The 22887-nt window shown below is 35.8% G+C and overlaps 1 protein-coding gene across 1 annotated transcript; it reads right to left on the bottom strand.

Annotated features, from left to right (window-relative positions):
* Window positions 1-1880: 1880 nt before the first annotated feature.
* Window positions 1881-22579, bottom strand: LOC129323216 (DNA mismatch repair protein MLH3). Its single transcript, XM_054969824.1, has 25 exons — window positions 22138-22579; window positions 21382-21433; window positions 21229-21276; window positions 20598-20752; window positions 20423-20480; window positions 19439-19496; window positions 19228-19320; window positions 18967-19132; window positions 18812-18827; window positions 18474-18694; window positions 18044-18113; window positions 17884-17964; window positions 15973-17400; window positions 15803-15881; window positions 15602-15714; window positions 15137-15210; window positions 14837-15034; window positions 4225-4269; window positions 4104-4157; window positions 3411-3517; window positions 3124-3172; window positions 2886-2945; window positions 2733-2805; window positions 2401-2486; window positions 1881-2310 (listed from the first exon to the last, which is right to left on the bottom strand). Exons 1-25 carry the CDS (start codon window positions 22261-22263, stop codon window positions 2137-2139), a joined length of 3684 nt encoding a protein of 1227 aa, XP_054825799.1. The 5' UTR covers window positions 22264-22579; the 3' UTR covers window positions 1881-2136.
* Window positions 22580-22887: the final 308 nt, after the last annotated feature.

Raw genomic sequence — 22887 nt, 5'->3', positions numbered from 1 at the left:
TCGCCTTTAGTGGTATAATTAAGAACTGAGAACGCCAAGAGAAAAGGAAGAACAGTGATTAGTATTAACCGACAAAATCAAGTATAAGTTGGACATGTGGTGATTGAATGATTAATTTGAACTGAGAATCAGCTAATTAATCACAAAGTAAACTGAATAGACGTACCGGCCCTCCATTTCTGATATGCGGGAGACTATATGTGAAAGTGCACATGCAAATGTCTGCGTGAGTGTTGATTATGCATGTGTTAATAATATTTATAATCCTTATTATTTGATTGCATTTCTTTTTTGTTATATCTGGAGTAAGAGTATAAGAACTAAATTTGAATCGAATAAGAAACCAACAAACAAAATATGAGGAAGAGGAAGAGTGCGAGATGAAGCAAACACCAATGGGGACCACGACGACTTTAAGTCGTTTTAGCTTTCTTGCAAGTTAGAACTTCTACTTTGACTGCGAATGAGCATCTACATTTTATTAAATTTTAAAATTGGAAGTTCAATAATTATTTATGTAAATCAAAACTCGAAACTTAACCTCACGCGATTATAAATCATTCAACTTGGACGCGGATAAAAAAAATGACAAATGAGTACGGACTTTTTTCTATTTTAAAAAATCAACTTTAGCTTTTTTTTAAATATTTTTTCATTTATATCTGGAGAAATTATTATTTTAATATAAAATATAGGATTTTCAGCATTTTTTTAAATACCTATGATGACTCTTATATTTTAAATTTTTTGGGAATTAAATTGTGTCTGAATAATAATTTTTAAGAATAACCTAAAACTCCCATCCTAAAATAGTTAACTGATCTAAAAATCAAAACTTAATTATAAAAATAAGGCAGTACTCATACTTTTTAGACATATTGTTTACATTTCTTGAAACCACAATTGGATCTTCGTGATTTTATATTTTTCATCGACGAACAGCAACAAATTCAAAATATACTAATTTAACCTTGCGAAGGTGAAGTTATAATCCTTTGAAAATTGAATTTTAATTTATAAAAACTCCCGGGAGAAGCAGATTTAATTTTGACAATCTCATTCCTCAATATTACAAGTTATAATTTTGCGTTTATTCAGATCATTGTTTAGAATCTTTTATGTATTAGTATATTTTAGGCTCTTAGATTTCGGTACGTGTTATATTTATTTTATGTGCTATTGTTACTCATCCACATGCATGCATGCATGTGTATGTTGATTGTTAGGCATCTTTTATGTGTCACTATACTTTAGGTTCTCAAAATTGTTGGGCATCTTTTTGTGTTACTGTTACACATCTGTTATGTATTATCATATTTTTAGGCTTTCAAATAATTCTTGTCGTGAGGGGCATGGATCTTAGGACTCCAAGGAAGCATAGGTACGACGTGAATCACTATGGCTGAACTCATCGCTATTCAAACGGGTCTTCAAAAGTGTGCCATAAAGAAAACTTCGGAGCCATCCATGTGTCATCAGGAAGCCTGGAATCTTATTTTTCGGGACTGTGGACCTTGTCACCCCCACAGGCATTTGGTCAAAAAATATACGGCTGAAGTTTTAACAACCTGGCTGGGTATTTAACAATTTTAACAGTTTTAACAAGCATTCCAAAGGACAACACTGAATCAGCTGGGTATTTGGCCCCATTTCATGAGCATTCTGCGCAAGATAATCTGCACATCTGATTAAGACATGTATGGCTGACAGGAACTATGCTAGCTTGTTTCTTGTTTTTTTTTTTTCCAAGCTTGTCTTGCCTTGTACAACCCAAAAATAATAATAACAATAATTCTTGTCGCAGTAAAAGTTAGCAGCTAATGCAAATCAATGCCGACCAATATTGTCTAGAAGCAAGTGAACAGAGTATGGCATATAGATTTGGAATTAAAAACCGCAACTTTAATTATGTTTAATTCTTCTTTGCACCTCAAGACTTCCTTTGCACAACCGATATCGTGTAATCAACTAATCATCACTATGAATGCAGGTCTTCATTGACCACAATCATATTCAGAGAAAAAGGAATCCTTTGCGAGGGTGTTTTTATCTGTTCTGTACACTCAATTGCAACACGAAGTATAACTTCCCGGTCAAACTCTGCTCTCCGAACTTACCGTTCAATTTGCCAAGACACTATTCTCCAGAGGAACATGAGCGTTGTGCAGCACGTTCAACGCTAATTTTGTGTCTTCGTAGTCCATGCCACTCATCATTTGAGCAACCGATCATTGGTCCAAGCTTGGCTATCTGAGTATGCAGCGCCTCCAGGTTGACAAGAGGAACAGTAGTTGGTCTCCCGTGAGCACACTGCACGACAAAGTCCTCAAATTTTGTCAACAAGGGCCTCCCTTTTCCCCAAATGCACTTGGACACATGGAAGCATTTAGGACACCTTACTTGGAAACAGAGTGACGTCTGCTTTAGCTCTTCAACAATGAGCGAACATTCGGATGGCAGCAATGAGTCCCCAAACATAATTGCACCTTCACAATTAAGTATTCATAAAATTAACAGTATCGATGACTGCAAGAGGCCGCCAATAAATGCTAACATTAACGTTATTATCATCAAGATGTCATTGCACTTGCGCATAAAGCCAAGATGATGCCCAGAGTCCTCCACTCTTCCAAGGAAACGACCAACCAACATGGAGGACCTTGTAAGCACACCTCAGGATTTCCAAGCTCACGAGCATGAAATTGCAATAGCTACCGAGACAAAGCACATACCTCTGCATGCTTTCAAATTAAGAACTCGTACAACAGACGGTGGCACTGTTGATGACCCATCCGTGTCAGCAAGCTAAACGTAAAGAGATTAAATGTAAAATCACATATCATAAAAGAAGGAAAACTCAAAGGCAGAGGTGTTATTTAGTTAACCTGCTGAAGAAATTCCATAAGATCAATATCATTTAAGTTGACACCTAAAATGCAGGGTACCTGCTATTGCTCATAGTTAGCTAGCATCAGTGACATAAAAAGAAAACATAGCTTATAGCAATACTTTCACATTCAATTTACTATTGAAGTTGACAATACTACAAAGATGCTAAAATATTTGTTTTGACATTTTCCAGCAATTTAAAACCAAATAAATAAGGAGATGGCAGTTTTTCACCGCAATAAGTGCAACAACAGCTGGCTGCTTGTTGAGAATATCCAAATTCCTGCCAAGGCAGTCCACATTATGAATAATAACACACAAAAAGCAGCCTACAATTTGATTTGAGACCAAATCACAAGTTATTAGGTTATTAGAACATCTATACAATGCCATGAAAAAAGCGTCCTTTTATCTTGGTTCCTTAACAGAATAATAGAAGTCTTATTATAAATAACACAAAGAGTATCAATTATCATTTAATATCAGTTATCAAGATCATCGTGAATTTGTGCTAGACATACTGCTTGAAGGATTTTGAATCTTGAGCATGAACGTTACAGATCCATCCCCAATCTTTAATCTGTTCAGAATAACTGTGCAACAGTTGATAGCCAATCTCAGGCAGCACCTGTATCAGGAATCATTGTAACATAGTAATATGACCCGAACCAATATCTCCACAGAAACAGCAATAAAGACAATAATAACAATAAATGAGGGGAAAATGCTGAGGTTTTGATATTAATAAATTGAGAGAAACCGAATCAGAGTTACAAGTCTTCCTCTGATTCTGGCCAAAACCCTATCTCCCCTGAATGATCACAAAAGTAACAACATTACAAGCTCCTTCTGGCATTCGAGAGGCCAGTCTCTCCTCTCCCTTCTCTTCTTTTCCCCGGATATCCCCACAATACAAGCAAAAAGATAAAATATACCCACAGCATGGACAGCATGGCTTCCCCCCTAGCCCATACCTCCCAAAAGATCTTAGTTATGGTCAAAGATCCCACGCTACTGTTCCTTACGGCTAGAGACCGAAGGATAAACCTCTGGACCAGTCACCATTATTCTACTAGAGTCATTCTTCCCCTTTGACTTCCTTTGATAAGTCTTAGTAAAATAATGAGGGGCTCTATCACATAGTAATCTCAAACTTCAGAAAACATGGCAGGTGAAAGTGTTCTGAAGATCCTCTCATGACATAGGACCCATACCAGTTCCTGTTCAGCATCTAGATAATTTATTGTCTTTGCTTCTCCTGATAATACCTACACATTAAGCAAGGTTGTGAGGACGGAGAGATATTTTGAATATATTAAACATGAAAAGGTTTACCTTTTGACGTAATTCTTCCAATCTGATTCTCTCATCTGCAGCATGCTAGTTTTAAAAAATAATAAGCGTAAGTTTTTCTGAATGATTATTATTTTATTCAATCTGAAACGGAATACATATAGGGAGACAGCCAGAAGAGAAAACCCTAAAAACTCTCCTCAAATATTCTGAAAAAAATACCCTAATATATGGGCAGATAACAAATACAATAGAAAAGGAAAAATAACGTTAGAAGACTAAAAAGAAATAAAACTAGGTTAAGTGAGATAATAAGCCCAAGCCCAATAATGAACATGAGCTCATATCCAACACTCCCCCTCAAGCAAGCGAGTAGATGTTGATAATTCCCAGCTTGCTTCTAAAAGCTTCAAATTTTTCTTGAGTCAGTGGCTTAGTCATCATGTCTGCAATCTATTGTCTTGAAGGTATATATGATAAATCAATAACCTTTGTTTCCAGCTTTTCTTTGATGAAATGCTTATCAATTTCCACATGCTTTGTATGGTCGTGGTGCACTGGATTATTGGCAATCTTGATTGCCAACATATTATCACACCATGCTTTAATAGGTCCAATTGAATCAATCTTAGGTTCGTTCAAGAGCCTAAAATCCACATCCCTTAACAGGTTCCTAGGGCAACTGCCTTATATTTAGACTCAATAGAACTAAGTCACCAAGTTGCCCCATACATAGGAGCAATAACTAGTAGTCAATCATCAATCTACTTTTGTGCCAGCCCAATTAGCATTCATGAATAATTCTATGCCTCGAATGGCACCTTTTTGCAAAGAACAATCCCAATCCAAGAGTCTTCTTTGGGTACCTTAGTATCCTATAGACAATGGCCATATGTTCCTTTTGAGCATAGCATGAGAATTGGCTGACTACACTTACAAGAAAGCAAAGATGGTGAGTTTTTGATTTAGCTCCATTGGAGTATCTGTAGGCTTAACTCCTAGCATCCTTGTTTCTTTTAACAAATCCAAGATATATTTTCATTGTGATACACTAATCCCTTTTTAGTCCTTGCCAATTTTATGCCCAAGAAATATCCTAAAGGCCCAAGACTTTTGATCTTGAACTCTATTGCTAAGTTGTTTTCCAGCTAGAGATTTCCCCTTCATTGTTCCTTATTAACACTATCTCATCAACATACACAATGAGAGTTGTTACTTTATCACCACAATATTTAACAAATAATATATTATTTGCCTGGCATTGTTTATACGCCCAAGCTTTAGTAGCTCAAGTGAATTTCTCAAACCATGCCCTTAGTGACTATTTCAATCTATACAAAGACTTGATCAACTTGTAGACCTTGAGAGAATTGCTAGAATTTCAAAGTCCAAGAGAATTTCCATATACACTTCTTCCTCAAGATCACCATTGAGGAAAACATTTTTAACATCAAGTTGATAAAGAGGCCAATCTAAATTAGTAGCAAGAAACAATAAAAATTTTACAAAGTTAAGTTTGTAAACAAGAGCAAAAGTTGGGATAATCACATATGCTTGACTAAAGCCCCGAGCGACTAAGCGAGCCTTATACTTGTTTGCACTCCCATCCGGATTATATTTATTGTAAAGACCCATTTACTACTCAAAATCGATTTTCCTTCAGGAAAATCAGTGATTTCCCATGTTCTGTTTCTATGTAAGGCCCTTAATTCCTCTTCTTTAGCCTCTTTCCATTTAGGATCAGACATGGCTTCATCAAAATTTTTGGGAATATTCTTTTTCAACATTTGCCACAAAAGCCTTCATATGAGAAGCTAGTTTATGGTATGAGACATATCTGGCAATGAGATGTCTCGTCCAGCTTCTCTTCCCTTTTTCTTAAAGTGATTGGCTAATGTAAATCTTCAAAACTTCCCTCAAGTGCAGATTCATGGCTTTGCATTGGTATGGTAATCAGATCTTCTCCACCTTGGTTCTGCTCAGCATTATTTAGCTCTTTCACTTGAGTTGCTAAATTAGAAAGTGTATTAAGAGGTTCAAAGGAATTTGTCTCCTAAAATTTAGATCAGTTCGAAGAATTTTCAATGCTTAGAGATTGTGTTTCACTAACTTCAACATTGTTTAGAGGCTCTAGGGTTGAATTATTGTGACTTAGATGGGTATTTGCAGGCAATTCAGGCAATAAGTGAGGTCCATGTCCCAGATTAGGAATTTGATGATCATTCTTGGCTACACAAATGGACTGTTCACTCATCTCTTTCTCCCCCTGAATAGGTGAATTGTGATAAAAGGGCTGGTTTTGAATGAATTTGACATTCATGGAAACATAGAAATGATTTGTACTGGGAAAATAACACTCACACCCTTTTTGGGTCGATGAATAACCTGAGAAGACACACTTGACAACTTGAGTCTAATTTCCCCTTACCTTCATTGTACACAGGCTGAACATCCAAAGAGCCTTTTTGGAATGGAAATAGTGAGGTGTGAGTTAGGATAGATCTCAACAAGTTTTTGTCTTAAAGTTTGAAAATTTAGAGTTTTAGAGGGCAAACAATTTATCAGGTAGGCAAAAGTAAGAATAGCATCTCCCTAAAATTTATTAGGAACATTACCACCAATCATGAGGGCTCAAGCAACTTCAGGTAAATGTCTATTTTTTTCTTTTGGAGACACCATTTTGAGAATAGGCACAAGATGTTTGATGGTGTATTTCATGGTTTTCTAAATATGTTTTGAAACCTGAGTCTAAATATTCACATTTGTTATCACTCTGGAGAATTTTGATAGAAGTTTGAAATTGATTTTGAATAAAGGCATGAAATTTTTTGAAAATAGTGAAAACCCTAGATTTATCTTTCATTAGAAAAACCATGTTAACTGAGTGTGATCATCAATAAAATTTACAAACCATCGGGACTTAGAGTTTGTCTGAAATTTGGATGGGCCCTAAACATCAATATGAATAAGGGAAAAAGGATGAGCAGGAGTACATGAATTTGATGCAAGAGTTTCAAATTTGTTTGGCAAAATTGCATGTGTCACAATGGAAATCTGAAATAGTTCTATTATTGATATTAAGAAATAGAAACTTCATATATTGAAAACTTAGGTAGCCTAACCTAGAATGCCATAAAACAAAATCTGCGTTGGTCATAGTAGAACATGCAATGCAGGATTTATTTGATGCGGATCCTTAGATATAATAGAGGCCATTTCACTCCTTAGCAACACCTTGCCCAAGGCAAGGTCTTGAAAATCACAACCCCATTTTTGTCAAAAATTGCTAGGCAGTTTACTTGAGTCATGAGACAACTCACAGATAATAAACTACATTTGATAGTTGGAACAAAAAAAAGACATCCTTCAAAACAACATGTTCGAAAAGGACTACAATTTTGGAACCCATGACCTTTGCATGTTCACTATTAGCTTCTTCAACAAGTTTATGCTTATAATATTCATTAAATTCAGAAAATAATTCTTGGAATCCAATTATATGGTTTGTAGCTCTTGAATCAGGAACCCAAACATTTTTCGGTGTTGCTATCCCACTAAGAGTATTAGTAAGGGCAATACTTGATTGTGCCAAGGTTAAAGAAGCAATTTTTGCCCCACTAGTGTTTGTTGCAGTAGGAGTGGTGTGCGTTTCGAGTATTTTGTGAAGAACAGATAGCTCCTCAATGCTCAATGATGCCCTTTCAAATTCTGCAGTAGCTACCATAAGTCCTTTTCCTTCATTCTTAGACTTCGTTTTTAAGTTTGGACGCTTGCCATGTATGTTCTAGCAAACATCCATGGTATGACCACCCTTATTACAATGATCACACCATTTTCTAGACCTTTTACAATGGTCACACCTTTAACATAGTATATTGTGAGGAGTAGAACAATTTTGACTCAAAACTCCCCGGTACCGAATGCTCTCTCAAACAATGCTTCTATACTTGTTGTTCATGGAACCTAGGGAGATATGATTTGTGAAGAGGCTTTATGCTCATAATTTGACCTTTGATATCCTTAAGAATCGTTAAGACCTAACAAAGAATTATAACATTGTTCTCAATCAATTAATTTCTTAAAATAAATTCCATCTTTGTTGCAACCTTATAGAGATCTATTTGTTGCTAGAATTTCATAAGATCAATATAATACAAGGTAACAGATATTTCACTTTGAAGAAGGCTGCTAAAGGAATGTTTTAATGAGAAAATAGCATTCATGTTGTCTCTAATAGAGTAAGTAGTCTTTGCTGATTTCCAAATATCCTTAGTAGTGTTCGCAAGAAAATAATTTTCACTTATTTCCACTATCATGGAGTTCACCAACCAAGCCATCACCATATTATTCTCGACAACCCAAATTTCATATTTCACATCTCCAATTGGTGGTGGAGAAGGGATACCAGTAAGGTATTTCTCTTTGTTCCTTCCTTGAACTACCATCACAACATTTTGGCACTACTATAGATAGTTGTTCCCATTCAAGTAATGAGTGATGGCGATCTATGAGAATGGTTTGGGTGTGGGTGCGAGTGTTTTGTTCAAATCAAGTGACACGTTTCCTCTAGTTGATCCCAATATGTTTGTTGAGCCTTAAGATCCATATTCTCTAGTCGAGTTCTTGGAAGTCATGTCACCAGTCGCAGCTTGCTTGCTGCCATCGGATGTCTAGAGTGCTCGGGTTTTGGTTAGTGAGGGCATGATAAGGAGCCCATTACTAGTATATAAATGGTGCAAGCACAATCCCAATCCAAATGCATCTTTAGGATCAGTTGACAAGGGAGCTCTTTACATTGAATAACTACCTTATGTGTTGTTAGAAATATAATGGAGCAGTTTATGCCTTTTATCTTGGGAAAGTTAAGTTGTCAAGTAATTAGGAGTTCAAGTATGTGTGCTGTCAAATTACAATTATAAGTATAATTATGTAGTTTTACATAATTGTAAGACAATCTATGTGGAGATGTGAATAGTTTTCTAACTTATCTTTTGGAGATTCTCCCTCACTTGGCTTTATCTTGTTTGTATGAGATTCTTGTCAAAAAGAGGCACGAGTTGTAACTTCCACATTTGCAACCACATTGCATAACTTCTCCTCCCAAGCGCAATGCATGAACGCAACGTGGGATGCAAGAAAACAACAAAGATGCAACAAAGGACTCTGTTTTCATTGTGGAGAAAAATTTGCTCCTAGTCATTGCTACAAGAATGCAAATTTGACTCTCATGGAGATTTCCGAAGAACCTAAGATAGAAGCAAAACATCCCGAGATAATGAACTCAAAAGTTGACCACCAAGTTCATGCAAAAATCTTACTACACACTATTCTCGGACGTCCTGCTAGTACAACTATGAAGATGGAAGGCATCATGAAACAACGGAAAGTTCTTATCTAAATTGACAATGGCTCTACCCACAATTTCATCTCTTCCACTTTGGTACAGAATCTACAAATTCCAACTAAACCTGTTCCTCCTTTTAAAGTGCAAATAGGTATTGGGAATATCATCCATTGCAAAGATATTAGTCCTCAAGTTGTAGTACGAGTTCAGACATTAGAAATTATTGAAGATTTTTTCCCATTCTCTTCAAGTGGAGTTGATTTGGTGTTGGGTATCAAGTGGTTATCGTCTTTGAATACAATCCAAGCAAATTGCAGTGAATGTTTATGGTTTTTGGAGTGAATGGCAAAAAGTAAAAATTGCAGGGTGTTTGTTCACAAACTCAAAATGTAGCATGCCTGCGTTCAATGCTACAACAATCTCTTACAGAGCAAGAGACTTTTCAATGCTTACTACAGGAATTATTTGATCAGTATGTTTCTATTTTTGATATACCAAAGTCCCTTCCTTCCCTCAGAAGTAGATCCCACTCCATAAATTTGCAACCACACGCTGCACCACCACCAAATATCAGACATTACACAATTCCGCACCACTAAAAAAATTAAATAGAACACCAAGTTGCTGAGTTGTTAGCCAAAGGTTTCATACAACTTAGTGAAAGCCCTTTTGCCAGTCCTGTGTTATTGGTGAAGAAAATAATCATTCTTGGAGATTCTACATTGATTATTAGGAATTAAGGGTGCGTTTAGGTTTTCAACATTTAGCATTTTAGGTCCACTTTTTAACATTTCAAATGTGAAATGTCGTTTGGGTATTTTTTATGTAAACAAAATAGCTTTTTGAATGTCATTTGAAATGTGGTTAAAATGCGGATTTGGCAATTCAACTTTTTGGTGGATTTGAAATTGCAAATAGGAGTTGAGTTGTACTTACTTTTTATATATGACCATGATACCCTTATCATGTTTTAAGTTTTTTCTAACATTAAGCTATATATATATATATATTTTATTCTTATTATTTAACATTAAATTTTGTTATTTTAAATTTTTTTCACATTTTTTAAACATTTCTAATATATTATATTTGTATAAAAAAAATTATCAATTATCATAAATCAATATCCTTTTTGATCTTTACATATTCAAAAGTACATTTCAAAAGCATAAATCATCATTAATCCAAACAACTTTAAATTTATCAAACTAACTTTTGAAAAAATATATCCAAACACAAATTTCATTATGGCAATTGACTTTTACTAAGCTGACTTTTGCCAAATGAACTTTCAACAAATAAATTTTTGACAAATTGAAAACCAAACACACACTAAGTAAGATAACCATTCCTAAAAAATATCTCATTCTCAATATTAATGAACTCCTTGATGAGTTACACAGGGCTGCAATTTTGTCAAAAATTGATATGCATTCAAGATACCACTAAATCAAAGTTAAACCCAAAGACATTCATAAAACTGCATTTCAGACTCATTTTGGACATCATGAATTTATAGTCATGCCATTCAGCGTCACTAATGCTCTAACCACTTTTCAATTTGATATGAATGATCCTTTTTGACCTTAATTGAGATGCTTTATCCTGGTTTTCTTTGATGACATGCTAGTTAATAGTTCGACAATGGCTAATCATATAGTGCACACAAATTTACAACATAATACTTATTTTGCTAATGGGGAGAAATGTCCTTTTGGTTTACCATAGATTGATTTCTTGGGACATGTCATCTCTTTTGGAAAAGTAGCCATAGATCTTGCAAAAATACAAGATGTTATGGAATGGCCACGGCCTAGTAATGTCACTAAACTACAGGGATTTTTGGGACATCGGATATTACAAGCGCTTTGTGCATTGTTATGGCCAAATTGATCAATCTCTCAATAATCTCACCAAACAAGGGGCTTTCCAATGGTCTTCTTTGGTGGAACAGAATTTTCAAAAGCTCAAACACATTTTGATTAATGCCCTTGTTCTCTACTTACCTGACTTCAACAAGCCATTCATAGTAGAATGTAATGCTTCTTCATTGGGAGTTGAAGCAATTCTTATCCAAGACGCTCATCCAATTGCCTACTTCAATAAAGGATTCACATTCTCTAATTGTTTCAAATCTGCTTATGATAGAGAGTTGTTGGCTCTGTTGTTAGCTTTACAAAAATGGCATCACTTCCTTGTTGGTTGCCATTTTGACATCTACACTGACTATTGCAATCTTCAATATTTGATGAATTAATGCGTCTCTACTCTAGAACAACAGTGACTTATTATGAAGTTATTGCCTCTTGATTTCACCATCATTCATAAGAGTGGGTGTACAAATAGTGGTGTAGATGCATTATCACAGTAAAGATTCTGATGATCTCGAAGTATGGATGAATCAAGAGCCATCACCTTAGAACATTAAGAATGCTCTTCTTCAAGGTCTTGTTGCTGTCCAACATGATGCATTGGTTAACGGGAAGCTATTCTATAACGGACGTTTAGTCATTCCAAATCACCCTACTCTCAAATCCAAGATTCTGATGATCTCAAAGTATGGATGAATGAAGAACCATCAGTTCAGGGCATTAAGAATGCTCTTCTTCAAGATCCTATTGCTGTCCAACATTATGCATTGGTTAACGAGATGCTGTTCCATGATGGATGTTTAGTCATGCCAAATCACCTTACTCTTAAATCCAAGTTATTGGCCGATGCTCACTCTTCCCTTGCTAGAGGTCATGAAGGCTATCTTCGCACTTTAAAGAGGATACAAACTCATTTTTTCTAGCCCCACATGAAGCGAGATGTCAAATAGCATGTTCAAGATTGTCAGGAATGCCAAATCTCCAAATAGCATGTTCAAGATGTCAAATACAAACTCTATCTCCAGCTGGCCTTCTTCAACTTATTCTAGCCTCCACACTGTGTTTGGGAAGATATTTGATGGGACCCTCTACTCTATTAGGCTTAAAAAACAAGGAAAACTAGAAAATGCACTTCAAATGTAACTAAAACTTACTATTGCCGAATAATAGAGTGGGATTACAAGCAAAATAAGGACTGAAACTACACTCAGATGACATTATAGAGTACGGGAAATATAATGAAATACACTCTCTTGATAGCAACACAAACACAAGCCTCTCACAAATACACATTAAGGTGGAAAGATAAAATGATAGAGAAAAGATGATCTTCTCTACCCCAATCTGGCATCCAAGAGGCCAAAATTCTCCTCACTTTGACCACAATTCTCTAAAATACTCTCCACTCCCCTCTGCATAAATTACAGATTTAAAGAGCCAAAAAAAATTACTCATCACTCCTACCAGCACTACCTAGCCTTGCTTCCCTACTTTGATGTGTCAGTTGGTCTTTACCCATAAGATTTTCTCCTAAACCAATAGGCCCATTTTTGCTGTCACTTTTCTATTCTTTTCATGTCTCCTTTTTAAAGTTTTGACATTGAATAGTGATGTATCAATATCCCAATGGATTTTATTGTTGGATTGCCTAAGTCTAGTAATGTAGACACAATATTGGTTATGGTAGACCATTTTAGCAAATACATACATCTTATTGGTCTCTATCATCCTTTTAGCACCAAATCAGTTGCTAATGTATTCAATCAGGAAGTGGTCAGACTTCATGGTGTGCCCAACACAATAATTTCATGTCAGGATCCTATCTTTCTTAGCAATTTCGGGTAAGAACTTTTTCACCTTACTCACATACGGCTTTAAATGAGTACTGCATATCACCCTCATAGTGATGGTCAAATTGAGGTTGTGAACAGATGCGTAGAAACCTACTTACGTTGCTTTGCCCACGAGCAACCAAAATTGTGGCGAAAGTATCTTCCTTGGGTTGAGTAGTCTTTCAATACCAATTTTCATATTGCTACAAGCCACACCCCTTTTGAGATTGCACATGGCCATCCTCCTCTACCAATTCTACCTTATGTATCTGGAGAAACTAAGGTTGCTGATTTAGAAACTTGACTTCTACAAAAGGATGCCATGTTGCAACTTATTTGCAATAATCTCCTCAAAGCTCAATCCAGAATGAAAGCACAAGCGAATGTGCACAAACAGGATCTTAGTTTCAATGTAGGGGACTTTGTTTATTAGAGGATCCAACCATAACACCAAGGCACTAATTTAGTTTGGCAAAGAAGAAGTATGAAAAGCTGTCACCTTGCTTCTTTAGACCTTATCAGATTACTCCCAACGTGGGCCCTATTGCTTGTGAATTACAGCTTCCACCTGATGCAAGATACATCCAATTTTTCATGTTTCAATGTTGCGTCCAGCTTATGGTGCTCCTTCACCTTTAACACCTCCTACTCTTCCACTTTTAGATACTTGGGAACTTAAGTTACAACCTCACAAGGTGGTTGATTATCACTGGACAAAGGCAAGAATACCAGCTCACTTGAAATACTCATCTCTTGGCTTGGACGACCTCAAGAGGAAGCAACATAAGAAGAATATGACCTTATTCATGATCAATTTCCTCATTTTAGCCTTGAGGAAAAGGCTGTTTTTAAAGGGGGTGATTTGATAGCATCCCATTACTAGTATATAAAAGGTGCAAGCACAATCCGAACCCAAATGCATCTTGAGGATCAGCTGATAAGGAAGTTGTTCACGTTGAATAACTACCTTATGTGTTGTTAGAAATATAATGTTGCAGCTTATGCCTTTTACCTTAGGAATGTTGAGTTGTCAAGTAATTAAAAGTTCAAGTGTGTGTGCTATCAAATTACAGTTACAAGTGTAATTATGTAGTTTTATAAAATTGTAAGACAATGTATGTGGAGATATGAATAGTTTTCTAACTTATCTTTTGGAGATTCTCACACACTTGGCTTTATCTAGTTTAGTGAGATAATAAGCCCAAGCCCAATAATGAACATGAGCCCATATCCAACAATAATGAAAGGCTACTACCAATGTCAAACAGAACTTTGTTGAAGGCAGGTTTTCCAAGTCCTTGACAGCATCCATGTTACCCGGGGGGGTGTTGTCAAAAAATGTCCATGTATCCAGGAATTCATTATCGTATAAAGAAGCACATCCATCTATCTAGGCATTAAACTAGAGCCTTTTAAGTAGAAGTATACATAGCAAGAGCATGCATGTGAGGAAAACCAAACTCAAATAGAAATAACTGTGTGACTACTAAGATAAATTCTTGCCAATTATATTTCCATTTAACCAGTATCATCATAATTAGTTCTTTCTCTATGTGAGTGAACAAAAACAAACAAGCAAATAATGCAAAAATCCATAAAAGACTAACCTGATCAATAACAGCAAGGGTTCTCCCGGCCACAACTGGAATGAATTTCTTATCCACCTGATGAAGAACTCTGGCATTCTGAAGGCAGTTCTTACTGATAGTTTCAGGTACTAATGAATCACCAGCAAGATGCAAGAATCCAGAAGATATGTCAAGTATATCATCTTGACTATGAAAATCAAGTGCTTTATCCCTTGTCTGTGGAAGGTCACAATCACTGGTCAGATCACACAATCAACTAGCATTCTAATAATTGTCTCATCTAAAATGAAATAAGCCTCTAAAAATTGGAAACATAACTGGAATTTCAGGCGAGTAGTTCCTCCATTTTGTCCTGTAATCCATAGAATCTTCCACTTTCCTTGAGGTCAATTCTGTAAAATAATATACAGCATGTTAACCCTAGAAAAATATGATTTCAACCACTCAACTATTTAGTAAAACAAACATGAAAAAAAAAAAAAGCAATTAACTACAACCATAACTGAATTCAGATGACATTCAAAATTTCCTCAGTACAAGGTAGAGAAAATTCCAAAATTGACGCAAAATAGCTTTGTTTGCAATAACTATAAAACAAATAGAACTCCAAAAGCTTACAATGCTGCTAAAACTTATACTTGACTCTGAGAAGTCATATCTAAACATACTACTCACTTCAATCAATGAATCAAACCAGGATGAAAAATAGCCAGCCACTCAGTGCTGACCTAATTTTTATTCACTCCCTATCAGACCAAATTATTTCGCTGTCACTGGATTCACCTTTAAATGGAGCATTGCTTTGACTATTGAAACTTTGAAACCAGTCAAACTCTTTATTGCTATTAACCTGCTGTGTATATCCCAGAGTAGATGTTTTCTGCTTCACAATGGAACTATAATCGTTGCAAAACTACATGTGTCAGTGAGAATTTATTCACAACATTACAGCAGTGTAAGCAAGGAAATTAGAGATTATCCTACTTATTTTCAAGCAACAGATATTCCTCAGGGCTTGGGTGAGATGGACCAAAAGATTCCGGGGGACACTCTTCATCAGCTTCTGCCAATTCTAAAAGCGTCAGTACAATTTTTTTTTTTCAGTAGAAAAATTGTGCTCAATAGAAAATGAGAGGAAAGAAGGGGGGAAAAACCTCTTTTCTTCAAAGCAAAGCTGGAGGTTTGGCTTGCAAGTCTTTTGGCCATCATTGCTAAATGTTGATTTAAAGAATTAAACCTTCTTTTGCTTTTGTGAAATGGAGGGGCTGAAAAGCTTCTTCTAGATCTTTCATGATTCTTTTCTGAAGCTAAATGTCTAACACAATCCTTTTTCATTCTGTTCTTGCTAAGTCTTTGGTAGCTTTCACCACATGGCACTGGACACAACCAATCTGACTCATCTGTTAAAATATCTGACAATTTGTTGGAATCTATATCATAACAATTAGGCCATTTGACTAACCTAGGATCTGGCCATTTGGTAAAATTCAAATTATTACAGTTATAGGCACCGTCAAAATGAGATCTATTGCTTCCAAAACTTCTCATGCACTGATCTGAGTTGAATCTATATAAGATATCACAGCTACAATTGCATCTTTTTTCATTAGCATCTGAATTTTTTTTATAACCACCCCATTTGTAGCATCTAGGTATTCCTCCAAGAACATCAAGATCAGTGCCTGTCATAAGATCATCACCCCATGAAGTGGTTTCAAGTAATGGTGTCTTGAAGATGGGGTAATGATCTAATGTCGATAACTCTAGATGGCTTGAATTTGAAGGAAAACATGTTTCTTCAACAAACCTACGACACCCCATTTGTGTTGCCAAAGAGCATGAATCTGAAGGAAAACATGTTTCTTCAGTAGATGCTCTTGAGAGAAAAACAGAATCTCTGGATGTGCTAAATATTTCTACAACTTCTGGATAGGGATGGGCACCTAAGTTCTCAACTCTGCCACCACACATTCCCAAATCTTGCTTGGAGCTAAAGCCATCAATTTGAAACTCATGTTCATCATTTGCAAACAAGGCCTTCTCATGCAGAATACTACCTCGAGCAGAGCAACTCTTCAGAAAAGGCTTTTGAAAATCCCTGTCAATCTCTACATCATTACAGAGCTCATTACAGCCATAATGCAAGGCACCTTGGGATGATTCATTGAGCATATCATCATCAACTTCAAGAAATTTGTTTCCCTTTGTTGAGCGTGGTGCATCAAAAGATACATTACCTGTGAAGATTTCTCCAGCAGCAAACTCACCATCCAAGAAATCATCTCTTCCAGATAGACAGTAGTTATCATTCCACATACTGCAATTATTTTTAGTCACAGTAAAGCCACACTTGATAAATGATCCATCCATTGAAAAGTTAGAGTAACCAGTCTGACATAGAAAGCCTCTCTTATTTTGTTTCTCTTTGAACTTTGCAGCATCCCCAGGCAAATAACCAAGGGAGGATCTACTAATGACTTGCCCATCAGATAGGCAATGGTGATCTTCAGCTAACCTAGCTGAAGTGGAAAAGAAAATGTCAAAGAATTCCTTCCTCTTTTGGTTTCCACGGTTCACTATATCTGCATCAAAGAGATTCGGAAATTGTTTTCAATCGCTAAAAGACAAATTAAACCAATATCACCCCAGGCAGCCTATAAAGCACTGTTTGCAAAAATTCCCTGAAATAATTTTTTTTTACCACTTAGAAGGAATTATTTCTCTTATCCTATAAGTCACTTTTAACATGTTTCATCAGAATCAAGGAAAACCTTAAAACTCATTAACTCTATCTAAAAATTTAATAAGTTTTCAACATTACCCCTATTAAATATACATACTTTAACAACCTATTTTCTCTCTCCAACATTTAATTGAGGGTAAGATGGAAAATTTGTGATAAAAATTCAATATTGTGACTTATAAATAGGACAAAAAAATATCTTTTCTCTACCTATAAATAGGACTAGCGGAAGTATTTTTAACTCAAGTATAAGGAGGTTAAAAGCCAATGGAAGAAATTGATCACACTTGATTAACAAATACAACAATGTAGAAAAATTCACCTGCTTCAGCCAAAATAACATTGTCAATTTCATTGGACGGTTGACCTGCTTGAACCACATGAGTGGCATTAGAATACCCTCCTACAAGCATATCAAAGATTAACGCAAGTATAGCCACTTCTAATTCATCATATCACATATCAATAAGTTGGAGTATTACCATGGGTTATGTTCTTCCCCCAGAAATTTTTTATGGCCTTCTCAATGAAGTTCAGTACAGAAGTCCAATCCTTCAAAAGTATGGCTGGGAGGAGTCAAATTCTAAGTAGCATTGCTGAAGTCTTGCGATAAAATAATTCAGGAAAGACATTTTCAAAAATCATGGTATAAGTGTATAGGCTAATAGGGTCAATTTATTTTATATTCTAGCACTAGTAGGGTAACTACTCCTGGTAAAAGCAAGATGTTCTAGATATACTACAACCCTTTTTATCTATAAATAGGATGGTTCGGGAATACAGTTAGTACTAAGAAATTCTCTATTTCTCTTCTTATAGCTAATGATTCTTGCTAGAGTTGACTTAGAACATCCAATGTACAGAATCACTAAAATAGTATATGACAAAGATAAGAAAAGCCAAAGAGACTACCCTAAATTGAACGGAAGTCTTTGACGGCTCAAAGGTTAAATCATACAGAGACCGTGGGCAAAGCAAATTCAAGATATAAGCTGGATATGCTTGAGATCTACTTCTCTTCTTGTTCTGGAACTTGTCACCTGCATTCTGTGAGTCCTGATGCTCAAACCTAACAGCCAGTTGACTCAGAAGCTTATGAATTGGGCCTTTGCTAATGAATTGTGAATTGATATCTGGGCATGTTAAGGACAAAGGTGGAAGAGATATTAAGCATTTGATTCTTCTCACGCTCAATACATCAACTTTAGACCCTTGTTAAAATTATCCAAAATTAAAACTCACTTGGATACAGATATACTGCAAGGCCTGCAAAACAAACAAAGCACCACACCGTGGAGAGGACAGAGGAAGGGAGGTCAGTTATTAGATGTGTGCATGTGTTTTCCGCACATCATGGGCATGATTAGATAAATAATTGAATTGATATATCATATATATAAATCACCTTCAGAGTAAAATTATTGCAGGGGCCAGATATGTATCCTGAAAGCTTTATGACATCATCCTGATCTTGTAATTCATGAAGAGAGCTTGAGACCTCCACCCCAAAGCCACTGGTTAAAAGTGACAGTGGAGAAGAAGAAGAATGTGTGCAAAGAAGTTCATCCTCACTATAGGGAACAGAATAGAAAATGGTGTTAAACCTTCAAAAAACAAAAGAAAAGAAAAAGGGAAGATATAACTCATTAACTTGCGAGCAACGTGCCTTTCAATATCAACAACTTTGAACAAAACGTTTGGACGCACAAGTGCAAGCCGCAACATACATTTCTTGACTGATTGCAGAACCTTCTTTGGGCTTCCAATTGTAATTAATCAGTTGGCACAAATTTTTGGAAACAAATATATTTTCATATACAATTAAGTAAGACTATCATATACGTGTTAAAAAAATGATGGGATAAGAAAAAAGGAACCTGGATTGCATATATTTCCTCCGAACTGGTTGGTTGTGAAATAAATCACGAGCAACAACTGAAAGATACAAAGTCTTAATTAGAAATAAATTCTACGTGCCAATAAACAGGAACAGATGAGATAAAAATGATCATGAAAGCCAGCAATCTGCCTGACAATGCCTCTAGTGCTTTCTGCATCATTTAAGGCAAGCACCTAAGGCACCTTAAAGTAGATGGCCAGCTCTAAGGGAAGGGGCAACTTAGAAGCCCAATTAAAGATGTCTTAAAACAGTCGGGGATAATATAGGAAACAAAGCCCAACCTTAGATGTTTAAAAATATGTTAAAACAGTCATTCTGGCTCAAGATTATTTTTTCAGAGCTTTTGAATACAAACAAAGAAAAACCAAAGCCCACTAGTATGCTTGAATACTTAATTCACCTTTCAAACATTATTATAATTTATGCTTGTTTATTTATTTTTTGCATAGATATTAAAGGCATTTCTCTATTTCGGAACCTTGTTTCACTTGGAAGTGCATCTATTTACTGTCCCTTGTTTAAGATGTTTTAGAGGTCTTATGCCTTAAAAGTGCCTTTTTCCTTGAGTACCTAGGCAATGGCTTCACCCTAAAGGATACATGCAAAAAGTGTATAACCTAGATCTGAGATCATAATTGCCAATGGCAATAGTCAAAACATGTTATGACTGCAATATGGATGAACATGAACCAACCAACTGACAACTGATTTAGGATTTAACTACAAATAAAATAAAATTATTATTATTGTATTACATGACCGAGGAATTTCAAAAGACAAATGAGAGGGAAACCATATGATAACATCATGAGATCCTAAATAAGACAAATTCACAGCCCATATGAGAAGGGGGGAAGATTCAGAAAAGAATGACTAAGTCTATCCATGAATTTATGCGGTTCCCACATATAAACAGAAAAATATAAAAAATGCAAATGTTGGGTTAACCAATTATTATCACCTGTTGTTCCCACTTCTTTTCTATCATCATCTATGCCCAAATATAGACACTTGCAGCCCTGCAGCAATTACAGAAAAGCTTGAGTCAACAAACCTTGCAATCAACAGCAGATACACCATGCAAGTCACCAGGACAAAATAGCCATGGTAAATAAATGGTAAGAACTTATCCACACCTTCAATAGTTTGCGGTATCCATTTGCCCTTCCAAAAGTTCTTGTCAGAATTTCTAACAGAGAAACTTCTGAAATTGAAGCTAAAGCTTCCCCCCGAAAGCCAAAGTGTCCACTTGTGGCATTCAGGTCAGCCAAACTAAGTAACTTTGATGTTGCTGCTTGTACAATGCACATGATACACCTCATTATCACAGGCGACTTGGGAAATTAGATTCACATAATTTAAGCAAGGTTTCCTATGCATCACTATTTGTCAAATGATCATTAGAATGAATGAATTTAAACAAAAAAAAAAAAACTCATCAAACAACTTTTCCAAATGCTGACTCAAAGGACCTCTGCATCCATGAAATTACAAATATATATATATATATATATATATATATCTAAAAGCAATTAAGTTAATTTGATAACCTATAATGCTATAACTACCTCCATGAAAAATAAACAACTAATGAAAATGCATGAGATGTAAGGTCATCTAAGCTGGCATACAATACAGCGAGGCCCTTATCTTATAACAATAGCATAATTGGTAGTGAATCTCAATAAAATAAATCAGCTAGCACGATGATCAAGTCTTCCAGGTAAAGAAGAAAGAGAAAAGATGTTAAATTGATAAAGGGCATACCATATCTTTCTCCAACCAACGTCAATCCATCTCGAGTAATACCAACTCCTATAAATACAACTGTTTAGAAACAAGACGATGGATAACACACAAACGAACCATATGGTTTCAACTTTCAAGTCAGATAACGTTTAAAACAATGAAAATAATTACCATCATCCGCTACTTTTATATAACAGCTCCGGACACTAACAAAGACTGAGACCTGTAACAAATATATCAGACAGTTCAAGGATTCAGCCATCTCTGATAATATAGACAATTAGTTGACCAAAACATCAACATCAGATACTCAGAATGCAGAGGTGATTTGAGATCAGAACACCACGCAAACAAAAACCATAACCAATTGGTAATGAACCGCAAGCAATGCAAAAGTTATCTGTTTTTTACTTTTACACTAGATGAGAGGTAGAATTTTCTTCCCCTATTCATCCTCATTGGCTGAAGTTCGTAAGCTATTTAAATCTTACAACAAAAATCCCTAAAATGATTTCATTACTATTTCATGCTTGATATACAGCCATAAAAGATTTCCAAAGAAATATTCCAGAAACACCGTAACCAAACCATCTTCTAGTCACCACATCAATCCCAGCTCCTCAGTCCTCACTGCCACTAAACAGTATCACCACCACATTCAAGATACTGGCTCCGTGCGATTGCATCCCCATTCCTCACTAAAATGATTGTGTGATGTGTGTGATGACGGGATCCACGGTCCGTAAAAAACGTATGAACAGAATGATGGCGCATTCATTGGCTGTACTGAGCACTGCGTCAAAGCTAATCCACTACCACAAACCAGCCGACTGCATCAATGCAACCACAAATCTCGAAGCCAAACAACTTCCCCTTTCTAGTATTCTAGTAATACTTGCACAAATCATACGATAGATAAATAAATACCTTCGTTGCGCCAGCATCCAGGCTATTGAAAACGAGTTCTTCCACAACCCTCGTCAAATCGAACAAGAAAATGCCAGAACGCAAAGAACTACGAACATCGTCGGACAAAGGCCTTATGCTCGTCATCGAACTAAGCAATGGTGGAAAAAATTGAACTAACGCAACCGGTCGAAGCTTCACAAGAAAAAGATAAAAAGATACGTTCACCACGTTCCCCAAACAACAATTTCAACCGCAAGAAGAGAGAAACAAAGAGAGCGGCAGCGAAGGAAAATGTTGGCATTGGTTTCTGAGTCGATCACGTGTGCGATTTCAATAAGAATTGCTGGGTTTTGCGTTGGGAGGTCGACGTTTAGCCGGCGAAGAAACATAGCTTCAGCACTGTTGGGGGAACAAAAAAAGGAAGGCGGCTAGCTCCAACGTGGCAACTGAAACTGAAACGACTGAGTGGAGGCGCAGATGCCTGTTTGGCAACCTCCCCTAGAAATAATTTTTTATTTAAAAAAATTGTTTGATAATATATTTTTAAAAAATATTTTAAAAAATAAAATAATTTTTTAAAAAATAAAAAAGTAAAAATATTTTTCAAATGTTCTAAAATTATTATTTAAAAAAATACTCATTCTTATTTTTTAATTTTTAAAATATATTTTATATAATATTAGTTCTTAAAATAATAAAATAAAATTAATCTTAAATAGATTCGTGAGTTTGGTTAGCATTCCAACAGGATGTCAAAAGCGATGACCA

Source organism: Prosopis cineraria, unplaced genomic scaffold (genome assembly GCF_029017545.1).
Source record: "Prosopis cineraria cultivar Desert tree isolate PC_DT_omini unplaced genomic scaffold, ASM2901754v1 PC10, whole genome shotgun sequence".
Taxonomy (NCBI): domain Eukaryota; kingdom Viridiplantae; phylum Streptophyta; class Magnoliopsida; order Fabales; family Fabaceae; genus Prosopis; species Prosopis cineraria.
This window is presented reverse-complemented; position numbering and strand designations above follow the sequence as displayed.

Bases quoted from the DNA above. Each gene is read 5' to 3' on its own strand.
- LOC129323216 (XM_054969824.1), bottom strand. From the start codon at position 22,263: ATGACGAGCATAAGGCCTTTGTCCGACGATGTTCGTAGTTCTTTGCGT. The intron at 18,114-18,473 runs GTAGTCTCTTTG...ATACTTTTGAAG, and splicing joins AGACTTCCGTTCAATTTAGG to GATTGGACTTCTGTACTGAA. The intron at 17,401-17,883 runs GTGAATTTTTCT...TCTTTGATGCAG, and splicing joins TGTTATTTTGGCTGAAGCAG to ATATAGTGAACCGTGGAAAC.